We start from the raw sequence: 14,296 nt of genomic DNA, 5'->3' as shown, positions 1-14,296 counted from the left end.
ACCACAAAAAAGAAACTGAACATCAAAGCAAACTAGGAAAATATTTATTATTTAATTGGCTTCAAAATGCATGTGGTACGTACATAGCAGGAAGATCTATGGTTAGACCGACCTTAATTAATTACGTACTCTTTACAAACCCAAATAACAAAATAGGTAACCTGCAAAGTTAACGGGGGTACTGTACAATGTTTGCACGGTACTGATATGACCTGATGATGATCGTCTACAATACCAAAACCTGTAGACCGCTAATTAACTACTGGTAAATCCGTACAGTATTATTAACCGCCTCCTTCAACGGAACCGATCGCTCCGCCTAGGCTGCCGACGGCGCCGGGAAGAACTTGGCGGCGCCGGCCTCGGCCAGAGCCTGCCGCAGCGGCTCCCTCGCCTGGTCCACCACCTCCGCCCCGTCGTCGTCCACCGCCGGGCCCTTGTAGTCCAGGCTCTCGTCGTTGAAGATGTCCCACCACTTGCTCACCAGCATCTTGATGTCCTCGCGGTCCATGTTGGCCTCCTCACCCGTGTACCTCCAAGGCTTGGAACCCTACGCATTTGATCGAGTTGCAGTTCATTAGTACCAATCTCATCCATCGTTACGTACAAATACAATTGATGATGAGCAAGAAAAAAACAAACGACGACACGTACCGCTGCGCAGTAGTGCACGACCTTGACCTTGTCGAGCGGCTTCACGTTCTCGGGGTGCCTCCACAGCATGGCCAGCACCAGGTTGTACACCGGCGGGATGGGCTCGTAGACGTCGCGGAAGAACATGTTGAGGAAGTCCTGCTCCGCGAACGGCGTCGGCGGCGTCACCACCAGCGCGTCCAGGAGGTCCTTGGCCGTGCCCAGGCTCGGCTCGTGCACGAACATGCCGGCGTTGAAGTAGCGCGGCGGCGGAGGGCCCAGCTCATGCTCCGGCCAGGTGACCTTGTCAGGGCACTGCTGGCAGTAGCCGATCTTGTACTGCGGGGTGTGGCTCCACGTCTTCTCGCAGAAGCAGTCCATCACCGCGTAGAACCGGCCCTTCTCCAGGTCGAACAGGTGGTCGATGTTCTCGTACACCTGGATGTCCGCGTCGAGGTACACCATGCGCTCGTACTCCACGAACTCCCAGATCCGGAGCTTGGAGTAGTTGATGACGTAGTACGCCATGGCGAACTGCGTCTGGTTCTCCGGCGGGTACACCGGCTGGATCTCGCGGACGACGCAGCCCTGCTCCCGCAGCTTGCGGCGGTGCTCCTCGGGGACGTCGGGGAGCACGGCCACCACCAGCGGGTAGGCCGACCTCACCTTCCGCAGGCCCTTGGCCAGACCCACCACGCCCTTCCAGTAGTCGCCGTCGCCGGCAAGGAACGTCACGTACGCCCGCCGCTTCGCCGACGCCTGCTGCTTGCTGCTGAACGCCGACATGTTCGGGCCCATCGTCGATCGTCGTCGCAGGTGATGCTAGCTGTTCCTCCTCAGATCCTCTCCAGAACACTCTCGTGCTTGCTTAATTTGCTGTGCGTGTGTGTGCTTGATGATCGCTGTGGCGAGCGAGTTGATGCCTGGGGAAGTGAGGACGCCGTGGTTTTTATAGGCAGCCGGCGCGGGGTCTGGACTGCTCGTGTCCACCACCACCACCACCCACCAGCGGCGGTTTTGCCCGTTGCGTCGGTTGCCGCGTGGGAATCCCGAGCGTACGCGTGGTGAGCGGACGGCCGGGATGCAAAGGACGGAGGAGGGCTCTGGAGGGGAAGGCGCCGGAGATCACGCGGCTGTCTCGCGCCCGGCGCCTCCATTTGATTTCCCTTCCTCCCCTGCTTTTGGAATGCAATTTATTATTTTAAAAGGATGGTATAATTTTTCTTAAAAAAAATTTGGCGCGTGGGCCCTGGTGATTAAGGTTGAAAGGGCTGCCTTTGTGATTAAGGTTGAAAGCGCTGACAGATGGACGGCTGCTTCTCATCAGCAAGGAAAGGAAACATCTCTTGGATTACTATTCTGCCTGTCGTACTTACTGTAGCTGGATAAGAAACGGATAGGATTACTCTTGGAATGTGACAGATTCTTGCTATTGGAATTTCCCTTTCTTTCTTTCTTTCTTATAATCAGCTTCCATTTCTGTCCTCTTGCATGCGGCTGGGATTCCTTTCATTACGGATTTCACGTCAGTGACCACCTTCCCTATCTGAAATTCTGAAAACAGAAATGGAGGTTGTTGATTCAGTGCCTTGATTCTGAAGATCACATTATCCTTTTCTTCTTTTTCAAAACAAAGATGACATTATCCATTTGATCTGCCGCCGGTTGCAGGTACTCCTACTACCCTATCGATGATGCCATCGTGAATGAATTGTGAAAAGAAACGTTTGGTGTACCTGTAACCCTCATTTGGATAGCTAACTAGATATCCTGATGATAGATAGGAATGATGACAGTGTCATTTTGGCTATCCTGCATGATAGCAAGTGATTACGTGAGAAATCTGAAGATAAAGCAAGCAGTTGAATACAGTGATTCAGTGTAACTGCTTGCGCCGACTTGGTTGTCTTTTGACGGTCATCTGACGTGCTCTCTCGGGTACGTCTACGTCTAACGCGTGGCTGCGTGCGTGGACCAATGGGATGAAGATCAACACCTACCGTTGGTACAGCACACAGCAGGTGGTGACTGACTGACGTGATAGCGCCTCGATCGCCCCGGTCCGCGTTGATGTCGGGTGGCCGGTGCACCCTCAGCCACCGGCCGCCCCCGAGACTGGGACGCGTACGTGCTGCGACGCTTACCGGCGACGTGCTCTCTCTCTCTCTTTCTGTCGCCGACGAGGCGATTTGGACGGCTCCTGTCTCTGCCACGGGACGACAGGTCGCGCGTACGACAAAACGCAGCTGGACGGCCACGGTCACACGCACGTCCCCGTTGATTTTTCTCTCCTAGGTCTCTGGGGCCACGGCATTGCATGGATCGTCCATGCATCTTCGATTTGGATAAGGAATATCGATCCTCTGTTATGATGATGGCGCGCCATCTCCTTCCTTCCCCAACCACACACATCATGCTGGTCAGAGCGATGGAGATTGCTGTTATCGCATCATGTGGCCATTGCTGCATCAAGCCCTCTTCACAATACACTACGTGCTGGGCTCTCTGTTCCCAAACTAGCACTTGTGACTCTTCAGACAACGCATCCAGAATTTTGTTAGCGAAGCTTCAAAATTCATGCAAGCTAATAGTTCCTTGGGAAGAAACTGATAACCAACAAGGCAAACTGCAAAACCCAAAACACCACACAAGCAAAATAATTAAGCCAAGGGAGAACGCCATCCACCTTCCTGTAATTCTGCTTAATCAACGTGCTTAATCGAGTGTGAATTAATTTTCCTTCTTTATCCTCAGCTAGCTAGCCAACTACAAACTCCTTGTCAACCTCTTAACCATAAAGTTGTGCTTAGTGCTGGGCTTCACTGGGCCAGAGTAACAAAACACTTTTTTCTGTTTGGGGCCGAGGAAATGGAATGGCCCAGTTATGAGTTCTTTGCAGGCCAGGTTGAGCCTAAATCAGGCTTGTTTATCAGTCAGGTTGGGCCTCCTATTCGGCTTCCACAAGCCCAGAAGCTACTTGGGTTCTAATACCGGAGATTTGTGCAGCAACTATGGGCCGGGCAGGGTCGGAGAACCGGTGGCTAGTGGACAACGGCGGGCTGGGGCAACGAGAAGCGCCACGCCGGCAGTTGGGGCGATGGATGAGGAGGCGGAGGTGGAAGCCGGATATTGGAAGGACAACAAAAAAACAAGAGTTGATTCAAGGTATGAAACGGGTTGAAGCAATGCAAATACAAAAAACGCCACGCAACATGTCCGTTGCTACCGGATTAAACCAACCATGCGTTGGCTGACACCCTGAAAGTGCCATCCACTACTAGTAATTGTTGCTGATGATGCGAAGCTACCAAACTAAACTGTAGCCTATAGACCTATGTAGCTAAGCTAGGCATAGGCAAATGGAAGCTAAGACGAACTAAACTTCTCCTGATATACATAGGAGTAATAGCTAGCTAGTCAACTGGTGAGTGAGTGTCCCTTTCTTTCCAAGCTAGCTAGCAACCTGTATATGCATGTATATAGTACAGCAGTACTTGTGATCTTGGATGCGATCTTCCCTCTCTAGCTGCAGCAGGTCGATCAGGCTGCATGACGTGTGCGTGCATGCATCATGATCAACGATGGATGTTTACATGCACCTACATGCATGCATGCGGTGATCCACTGATGATGACTCAGCTGCCGGCCGGCGGCGTCAACCCTTGATCTGTGTAATCCTGCTCCTTACGAGTCCGGTGTCCACCCAGCATGCACAAGAAGAATTGCATGCATGCATGTTTATAAGTGGCTAAGGATCCTTGCTTGCAACTTTTATTTGGCATTCGCATCTATAGTAAAAAAAGCAGCAAATAAAGTAGATCTGCAGCAACAGTTACAACTAACAACGAGATTACGACAAGTTAGGTAATATAGTGGTGGCGCTGTAACGTAACTATCAGACAGAATACAAGTATGCAGCAAGCATGCAATCCTTGTTATTATTGGTCAGCCAGCACAATCTGCCTACTACAAAGTGGATAGGAAGACGGTGGTGGTGCCTTGTTCCGAGCAATCCTACTTGCAGCTGTTCCCAACTGATGACATGGACGCCACCATAATCCAAGGCTTTTTAATTTGCCTCCACTACCGATACACCACGCACCAAACTACAACACCAACAAACATTTTCCACGCGGATGTTTGCGCAGGCTGCTGAAACTGAAAGTGGTTCTCCGGCCGGTGTCTGCACGATGCAAATAACGACCACGCCTTTGCATCTTTGTTTGCAAAAAAAGACCGGCATGCAGATATGAGCTACATTTTTTTAAAAAAACATACTGTAATGAGCTACAAATGATTGATTATTCATGTGTGATATGCTCCTTTATACGGATGTAAATTAACAACTAGCTTCTCCTTTGACTTCGGACAAAGACGACGACTCGTGGGCTCTACACGGGCTTGGGCTGGAATAAGGCCCACTTACATGTTCTGGGCTGCCACGCCATGGACCGGAAAACTCACAATGCAGTACTACGGTCGGTTTTCTGTGTATGATCACAATCGAGAAAGTGTATGATTGGGGACAGTGGTGCAAGCCAAGAACAGTGAGCTGTGTCAGGACTCGCGGGTTGCTGCTGCTGGAAGAGAGACAAGCAGCAAGCACAAGGCCACCACCTGCTTGTCCAATCCTGTTCCTCTACTGATGGCCATAGGGTGTAGGAATAGGAGTATATGCTTGTGTTCCTTCCCGAGGTAGAGCAGGAGGCTTTAATTTGTCGGATTACTGGATTAGTGATGCTGAGCAGAACAAAAGCATAGTGCACTCCAGTATGCAGAAGAGCTGAAATTGACTGAATTTCTTTCTAGTAGGATTTGTATGCCTGAGACTGAATTTGACTCATCGGAACAGGCAACGTTTGCGGCTGCAGCTTCTAGACGCAGTCCTAACTAATCTAGTCAGGCAACTGAAGCACTCGCTTCACTTCTCAAATTGAAGGCCTTCCGGCTGACTCACGATGCGAAGATATAGTAATGCAGGATCCTGGCTCGGCCCTTGGATTGCCAGCTCTGCTACTCTTGTTGTATCCACTGTCGGACTTGACCGCAACAATTGAAAAGGGATCAGATCTGGCAAGAATTTGATCGTGACCCTTTGGTCAGAGCAATAAGAGCATCTCTTCAATCCTCGATCCATATATTCTTCTCGTTTCCTTTCCAAGTCTTCTTTCCTTCCAACCCACTAAAAATAGCTAGGACCAAATTGGTTTAGTACTTTAGTGTGTGTGGTTCTGGAGGGCTGCATGGACTACTCAAGAGTTGCAGTATTTCTATCTGTACTTGCCAAACTGAACCATCATCCAAGATTTGTCTCCCAGTCAGAGTAATTCAACTCCGACATTGTCAAACTCAGACCGATCCATCATCGGCCCAAGATAATTTGTCTCCGAGGTAGAGTGATAATTTGTTCAAAGTAAGTCCGACGAAACGTTTCAGTTTCAGCACATGGTCGGTCTGTACTGTCAGTACATGTAAAGTTTATGCCGTTAAATTTTGTCTCTCTTCTTGTCCCTTTACAGCGGTGTAAACACGACTGATGATGGAGCTGTCAACAACCTGATAGCAAAGATCATTCATCAGTGCTTCTTCACCTGGCTAATACCTGATAGCAAAGACCCCAGCAAGTACTACTCAATAGTATGCTGCTAGCTAGCTAAATTCCTTTAGACTGGTTCTTCTAGAAGATGGATCATGCTCGCTCATCACAAAACGGCATGTCCTTTTCTGCATGGACCTCGCATTGAAACTTGCACCCTCGCAACAACTCCTGCCGTTTAATTTCTTCCCATAAAGAAACACATCATCTATCCCTGAAACGAACCCAGTGCCATTTTTTATATGAATCGTCACTCACCTAACACGCACAACACTAGCACTCCACTGCATCGCAAGTCAAGACGTTGTCCTGAAAGAATGGCTGTACGAACTCTGACGAATCGGGCAGTCCTTTTGCACAACCATTATCTCAATGATAAGACCTCACATCATGCAGCATTTGCCTCCATGAACAAACAAAATGCTGTCTCGCGTCACTTATTTTTTGACTCGCGACCATGTTTGAACGGTTTCGCTTGCTTTGCATTTGACTGCAATGCATATTTGTGTCGTGTACCAGTTTTCTCTGAAATTGTTGCTATATAACAGCCTATAAATAGCGAGACATTAGGGCATGGCAAGCGTCTAAGCTGGGACCCATACCAAGCAGTCTAGATCGAGCTGCACCAGATTGCTGCCGATAGATGGAGTATTAAACAGTGCTGGACATGATTTGAACATGGAAGGGTCTAAAGATTTGAAAGTAATTCGGGTCAAAGACGCTTGCAACTTGCATTGGAAGCAGGCTGACCACTGGGCTACTTAGGAATGAATGAATTGGGGCACCCAGCGATCACTTTCATGCTTGCAGTGGTAATGCTAGTTTATTACTAGTTTGGAATTTGGATTAGCCGCTATGGCTATAACTCAGTTCCATGCGAGTCGGGCGTCTTACTGAATATAATACAGTAGCTTCAGTTATTAGTCTGACTAGTCAATAGCAACGTGCTTGCAGGGCATGCGGTCTATCTACTCCAAAGAAACAGTAGTCACCATCAAACCCTGGTAAAAAATGGTGAATCTTTCATGAAGTAAAAGGAACTGTAAAGACTAAGGATGGTCTGGTTTACCTATTTCTTCGCGCACCAGTAATAAGTTGATACTAGAAACCTAAGTTTAGATAAGGAAAAATGGTAATTCGCCTGTAGCTCAACACTAGTACTCTCCAACAGACTGAGCGGTTGTGCCACTTGTTTCCAAATCGAGGAGAGCACAGATATGCACCATCAAATATAATGTCATAGTGACTAAGGATAGCGTGGCATCCACTAATATCTGCAAGGAAGGGGCAAGCTAAACAGTACTGCTTTTACATGTTAGTTGATGGTGCCATATCAACTTCACTGCCATCATTGGTGGTCTCACTCATCACTTATCCCTTGTAACCTTGGAAAGCTTTGCAGAGTTGTAGCAGTTGCCAATCGTGCAGACACAACGATGGTGAAATTCCACATGAAGATAAGTGAGTAGTACCTTTTCCTTCCATGATTTCTTTGCACCACTAAACAACACATTTATAGTTTTACTAATAATAACCCATGAAACTGAACCATCAAAACATGGCTAATTAAACTTTACTCTTTGGTAGTTGTTTTCCATGAACCGTACCCAAAAGGATGGTTCAGTTCTATAAGTTTTCCACATGAATACTTTAAACAATAACAAAGTAATAATTGATATCTCGGTGGAGTACTAAGTATGTTTATTCATGCATTAGTTCTATCTCTTTTTTCTTAAGAATACGCAGGAGAGCTAGTTTCAAAAAAAAAAAGTTTCAAAAAGAATACGCAGGAGAGCTACATATATATCTCTATATTAAGAGGAAGAAAATTAAAGTTTACAACACGGGGAGGATTATTGATCTCAATCAGCCACTGCATAACCATGGCCTCTTTTTGGTTAAAAACCGGAGCAATCCGTTCCTTCTAAATTCGCCTCTGGACACAAACAAGAACATTGAGTCCTGGCCCCTCTGATGTTCCGCACAGTAGCAACCACCAGTACTGCTTTATGAGACAAGTTCAAGTTCTATTTTTTTTCCTTTTTCCTTAGTAAAAGTGCACATGAGTAGATAGGCAATATGGATTAATTCACTATCTGTCATGTATTGTTATTCTTGCTCGTTTATGTTCTATTGATGATAAAGTAAACTATGAGTTCACCAAAGAAACCAGTACTACACTTGTTGCCTCTGCTAATGCTTTCATTAGAATATGTACCAGACCGTTGTTTGCTTAAGTTTCGCCGCAATTAGCATGGCTTTTCAGACTGTGTAAGCATCAGAATACTGATTAGTCCAGGTTGATGCTTGCTTAGTAGTGCTAAACTTTCTTACCGAAAGAATTCCCTTTTGATTTAATCAGAATATGGAATCCCAACCATGTAATCCCTTGCTCTTCCGTTTCTTACAACATGAGTAACTGAGATGCTTTGATGCAAAGTATAGACTGATATTCAAAGCACATGGTGTTAATTCTGTTTTTATATATATGCAAAACCTATCGTCATGTGGAAGCCTTACATTGCTTTAGCAATTAAATTAGCATGGGAACTTGAAACATGGTGGTGAAAGTGGGAACAGGAAGTTTCTTGCAAAGGTAACTCCAGCTTTTTAAAGCTAAAGATAGCATGATGGTGACTAACTAGAGGATGAAAAGGTGACGCACTAAATTCTTATGCTGCAGTTCCAACCCCTCTACTCTTCTAGTTGAGTTGAATATATTCTGATGAGTCTGCGAAGTGCACTGTTATGCTCTTTGGAGGGAGAGAGAGAGACAAAAGCAAACTTTAATTGAGCTTCGCGAATAATCCCTAAGGAGACTAATGTTGGGATCGAATATGTTCTATCCTTCTGACAAGAAGCTACTAGCAAGTTTCGGCATCCAAGCTAATAAGCAGGGTGAACGTACTACTGCTAAGTCTTCATCTTGTTTTCAGACATGTGTCATATTTCTCCCCGGTTCCTTTCACTTGGAACATGGAGGTATTAGTATAAACAATTCGAGATTAGTTAGGAGAAAAGTCTTCTTTACTTCGACTCGAATCGAAACAAAACAGAGAACAACACAACGGAAGGAAGAAACAAACAAGGAAAGCAACTTTAATGTTATTCTATACACTAATATAGTCTATAGCTAGGTAGTATGATCAGCCTAGGAGCCACATCTAACACATTGTCTTAAGTTTAGTGCTAATCATACCAACAAACATGTTGCTGCTGCTTTAAGGAACATGTTCTTGAGCCTGTCCTGTCCTTAAATTCGGGACATGTTCCTTTCATCGATCTATCGATCAACGTGTGTGCTTTTTAATTTTTGTTATTAAGGCTCCCTCCTCGTGTGCCAGATGACTGACTTTTTTCTTTATAGCTCTCTGAATGTGCATAGATATGGCAAAAAAAAAGAAGAAGGTACTATCAGACGTGACATTGTAAATCAGATGTAGTACCACTACGCTTCAATTATTGATTATGTCCAGCCGCTTCCAAAACGAAAATGATTGTTGTCCAGAAAAGTTTGGCTTAGTGTCAATAGTATACTTGAGTAACACTAGTTCTAATTTCTACGCCGCTAATTTCAGAAAGATTTTACATGCTGTAACAAGACAAACCAAACAAATTGATGCATATATATGGTAGTTTTGCAGGCAGATGTGCTTGTGAATGGGCAATGGATATCCGTTTTGGAACTTGTTGAACATATATCTCTGCTGAAGTGCAGCCTCCAGATTTGGAACACGCAATGGATATCAGCAAGCGGCGGCGCCGGCCGGAGTTAAGCGGAGACAAGGAAGCATGCATAATGCATTGGTAGTGAGTCCCCTTTGAAGCCTACAAACACTGACCCACACGCAGAATCATGGATGCCTTCCACGACGACAACTAACGACGACAACTAGAAATAAAACATACAAAGCAAGACAAATCTGTTAACCTAAAGGGGAATCGATCGATGGATTAGCACGCGTGGCAGCAACGAACAAACCCCCGGTTTCCCACTCGCTAATCGCATGATGTGTCCCCCACTCGTTATGATCATTATATTGTTACATTCATACAATGCATATGCTTTCGATCTGCGTGCAACGGAAAGCGAAGGAAGATATTAGCTTAATCGGCCGGCGATCAGTAGTCTTTGCTCATCACCGACGTGATTTGTCTAATAAATCCTGTCTGGTCTCGCACGCAGCTAGCGCATGCTCCATCTCCTCCTCCTTTTGGAAGGAGATAGGTTAGTGGGTTTGGAACACTACACGCACGTGCTGCCTCTAACCATCTGAAAATTCTAAATAAGCTAGTGTTCATCCGTTTGCTGCTGTACGCACTGCTGCTGCATAAAGAATCCATCGCACCCAGCTAGCCTTCTGTAAATTAAGATGGATGGGAACGTGCAGCACAGGCTCGCCGGAGCTGGCTGCTGTTACAAATCGGATCCCCGATCCAATTCCCCAATTCCCATCCAAGAACAAGGCGCTCCCTAATACACATGATCACCATAGAAGGAACACAAGAGACAAGTATGTGAGGGAGCCATGTGTTCTCATTAGTTTCCTTAGTATTGCACATATAGCTCCTATATATAGGTGTAGCTTCCAAGGTCCATCTAGTAACCTACAATGCACTGCAAGGAGAATTTGTAACAGCTGCTGCTGCTACGCCGGCCGTAACGCCACCGACGGCCGGCTGGCCGGAGAGAGATCAGTTCTAGCTAGTAGTAGAACTGTAGGAGACCTAGATTCTTTTTTTAAAAAAAAAGAAATGAAAAGAGAGCTGGATTCTTGTGTTGCCGTTGGGCAAGCACCGTCTTCAATTCTTCTCCCAAGTACATTTGCAAGAACAGGACAAGTGAGTGACCAATGGCCATACCGTAGCACGTACTATACCATGTGTGACATGTCTGATAGAGATTCCCATGCCCTTCCTCGATAGATGACAGGACAGACAGACATACGTCGGCGACCCTTGTGGATTTGGTCAACTCGCGCGGATCTATACACATACACATACACATACTCGTACTCCAGCTAGACAGCCATCAGCAACGTACACATGATGGTTCAGGGAATAATTTGACCTTTGCAACCACACCTACTTACGTTACGTGTGCATGCACATTGCTCGACGATCTAGGCTACGCTAGGCATGCAGCTGGAACAAGACGTGTACAGAGAGGGATAAACAATGGCGGGGACAAGCTGGCGCCGGCGACCTCCGCCGCCACACCGGCCGGCCGGTTGGATGCGATCCAATACCATGGACGGATCCAGGTCAGGAAGAAGCAGCAGCAGCGCTCGCTCTGAATTTCTAAAGGAGGACAGCACTTGGGATGGACGACTAGCTGGCCGGAGATCGGCATCAGAGGGGAGACCGGAGTCGTCTGCGCCTTTGACAAACAGGGCACCCATGAGCGGAATAATCCCATCCCGGCGTTTCGATTTCAACTCCCGGTGTGGAAGCGAACCACACACACACACACTGGCCGTATTTTATACTCCATCCATCGGTTCGTGGCTGTTTTTCAGTTACACAATCCGCAAGTTGGTGATGTTGCCATCTCATTTCTACAGTGCCGCCGAGCAGAAATTTTGCTCTAGCGGTTGACTGATTGCTAATAATTGAGGGCTAATCTCTCTGAATATATACCTAGCTCTATCTTCAGTAGCTTGATGACAAAATTTCAGTTCAGTGCGGATATGCTCATCCAATCAGGGCACGAATCTAATCTGAGGAATGAGAATACAGTAAGAAACCCCATTGGAATTTTTCAACATTAGGAATGATTAGTTTCTGTTTTTTTTAGAGAAGGGATCATTATCAACACCCTGTTGCATGCTCAAAACAATCAGTACCATCTGACAAGTTAGTTATTTGTACAGGCATGGCTGGCAGTAGTGTATTGTGTTCAGAATTACGGATGCATGTAGAGTGTAATAAGCAGAAGGCAGGAGGAGAGGTCAAAGCACCCGTCAAAGTTGACGTGTGCGCGAGGATTAATCTCCCCTACGCTTTTGGCTTTTGGAATCAGTTCAATGATCAACAGCGATGCCATAAACAATTTCTCCACAGTTGCGGCGTGCTCCCTCACATGCCGCTGCTGCCTGCCTCTTCTTCACCTCTTCTTCTTCTTCTTCTTCTTTCCAAGTCCACGGCACAAGCCAACCCAACCCAACCCAACCCAACATCTCTCTATAAAAGGCTCCATCTCCCGCCCTTTTCACCATAATCCTCCAAACTCCTCTCCTCTTCCATACTCCATTCTCGGCTACCCAGCTCATAGCTCTAGCTCTCTGAAAACTGCTTACTTGCCCTACGTCTCCTGCGTGCTAGCTGCTTGCCGATCGACACACACAGCTATCTTGCTCAAGCTAAGCTTGTCGATTGTTTGGTGAAGATGGCGCCGCGTGATCAGCGAGAGATGAGCAGCGACGAGGAGTCGGCGGCGTCGGGGGACCTCCGCCGCGGGCCGTGGACGGTGGAGGAGGACCTGCTGCTCGTCAACTACATCGCCGTGCACGGCGAGGGGCGCTGGAACGCGCTGGCGCGATGCGCAGGTATCCATCTACGTTCTCGTTGCCAACACATGATCCATCATCAAAAGCATTACTGTTGTCTGATCAAATCAAACTGAATTGCAGGTCTCCGGCGGACTGGCAAGAGCTGCCGGCTCCGGTGGCTCAACTACCTCCGGCCGGACCTCCGGCGCGGCAACATCACGGCGCAGGAGCAGCTGCTCATCCTGGAGCTGCACTCGCGCTGGGGCAACCGCTGGTCCAAGATCGCGCAGCACCTCCCCGGCCGCACCGACAACGAGATCAAGAACTACTGGCGCACGCGCGTGCAGAAGCACGCCAGGCAGCTCAACTGCGACGTCAACAGCCAGCAGTTCAAGGACCTCATGAGGTACCTCTGGATGCCGCGCCTCCTCGAGCGCATCGGCTCCGGAGACGGCGCCGACGTCGCCACGACGGCGTACGACGCGCCGCCGCCCCAGCTCCCGGCGTCGTGGCCCGTCGACGACGTCGAGCTGTCCTGCACCACCGACGCGTCGTCGTCGTCCGTCTCGACCGACGGCACGTACCAGCAGCAGCTGCTGCAGCACCAACTCGTGTCGCCGCCACCACCACCGGCGCCCTCCGCCGCCTTTGGCGAGAGCGCGCCCAGCGGCAACAACGAAGGATCCTACTCCTACAGTAACAGCAGCAGCAACGCTGCTGCCATGTGGGACACGTTGTGCCAACCACCACCACAAACAGACTGCCACCCGACGACGGTCGCCGAGACTGCTTGCAGCTGGTCCGACGAGTCGCTGCTGCTCCCGGGTCTCTCCGGCGACATGGGGATGGGGTTGTCGGAGCTCGGCGACACCATGTGGGGCGCCGGCGCCGACGACCTGTGGTACACGCAGATAATGGGGTTGTGAAAGCAAGTCCGCCGCTTGGATTTGACGACAGCGTCCACCGTACGCGACGGGCAGCCAGACCTTGAAAGATCACAGACAGGAAACGTACTCAAGACGGGCTAGAGGAAGGAGAAGCTTATTATTGGGGGGCTTCGGTTTGAAGATTCAAAACAAATCATCATCTTCTTTCCGCTTTGCCCGCCAATAATTTCTTCCCCAGTTCTTGCCCATCATCACATCTCTCCTCTTAGTATACTACTACTACTACTGCACTGTGCTTTCTAGCTTTAGTTTGGAGTAGCAGTAGCGCACTAGCAGTTTAATGACCATGAGGTTAACTACACTACTACAGTAGTAGCTTGGTTGTTTTTAGTTTCTGCTGCTTGCTTTCCTCCATTAATTCTTTGTGGGTAAATACGGAGTGGTTATTGGTTTGTAACTATGTGTCATGTCTGATGATCCTGGAAGGTCGATGGAAATAAAAAGTTGAAATACCACCTGCACTGCACACATGATGAACGAATAGCATAAGCCTCTGCACATATTCATATTCTTCAGCCTTCAGGTATGTGCTACTAGCTTATGTACCAAGTGGAGATTAACAAAGCATATATTTTGTGAAGCATCGATCTGATCGCACAAGCACTGAGATAGGAACATGGCACGCGTAC

General features: G+C 47.9%; 2 protein-coding genes across 2 annotated transcripts; one reads left to right on the top strand and one right to left on the bottom strand.

Moving 5' to 3' along the window:
* Window positions 1-22: 22 nt before the first annotated feature.
* On the bottom strand, window positions 23-1,666 carry LOC117843507 (galactinol synthase 2). The gene is made up of 2 exons (XM_034724120.2): window positions 655-1,666; window positions 23-550 (listed from the first exon to the last, which is right to left on the bottom strand). The coding sequence occupies exons 1-2, from the start codon at window positions 1,429-1,431 to the stop codon at window positions 320-322; spliced, it is 1,008 nt and encodes a 335-aa protein (XP_034580011.1). The 5' UTR covers window positions 1,432-1,666; the 3' UTR covers window positions 23-319.
* Window positions 1,667-12,316: 10,650 nt separating this feature from the next.
* Window positions 12,317-14,135, top strand: LOC117845149 (transcription factor MYB2). The gene is made up of 2 exons (XM_034726078.2): window positions 12,317-12,777; window positions 12,862-14,135. Exons 1-2 carry the CDS (start codon window positions 12,618-12,620, stop codon window positions 13,644-13,646), a joined length of 945 nt encoding a protein of 314 aa, XP_034581969.1. The 5' UTR covers window positions 12,317-12,617; the 3' UTR covers window positions 13,647-14,135.
* The last annotated feature ends 161 nt before the right edge of the window (window positions 14,136-14,296 follow it).

This window comes from Setaria viridis, chromosome 2, assembly GCF_005286985.2.
Source record: "Setaria viridis chromosome 2, Setaria_viridis_v4.0, whole genome shotgun sequence".
NCBI lineage: Eukaryota > Viridiplantae > Streptophyta > Magnoliopsida > Poales > Poaceae > Setaria > Setaria viridis.
This window is presented reverse-complemented; position numbering and strand designations above follow the sequence as displayed.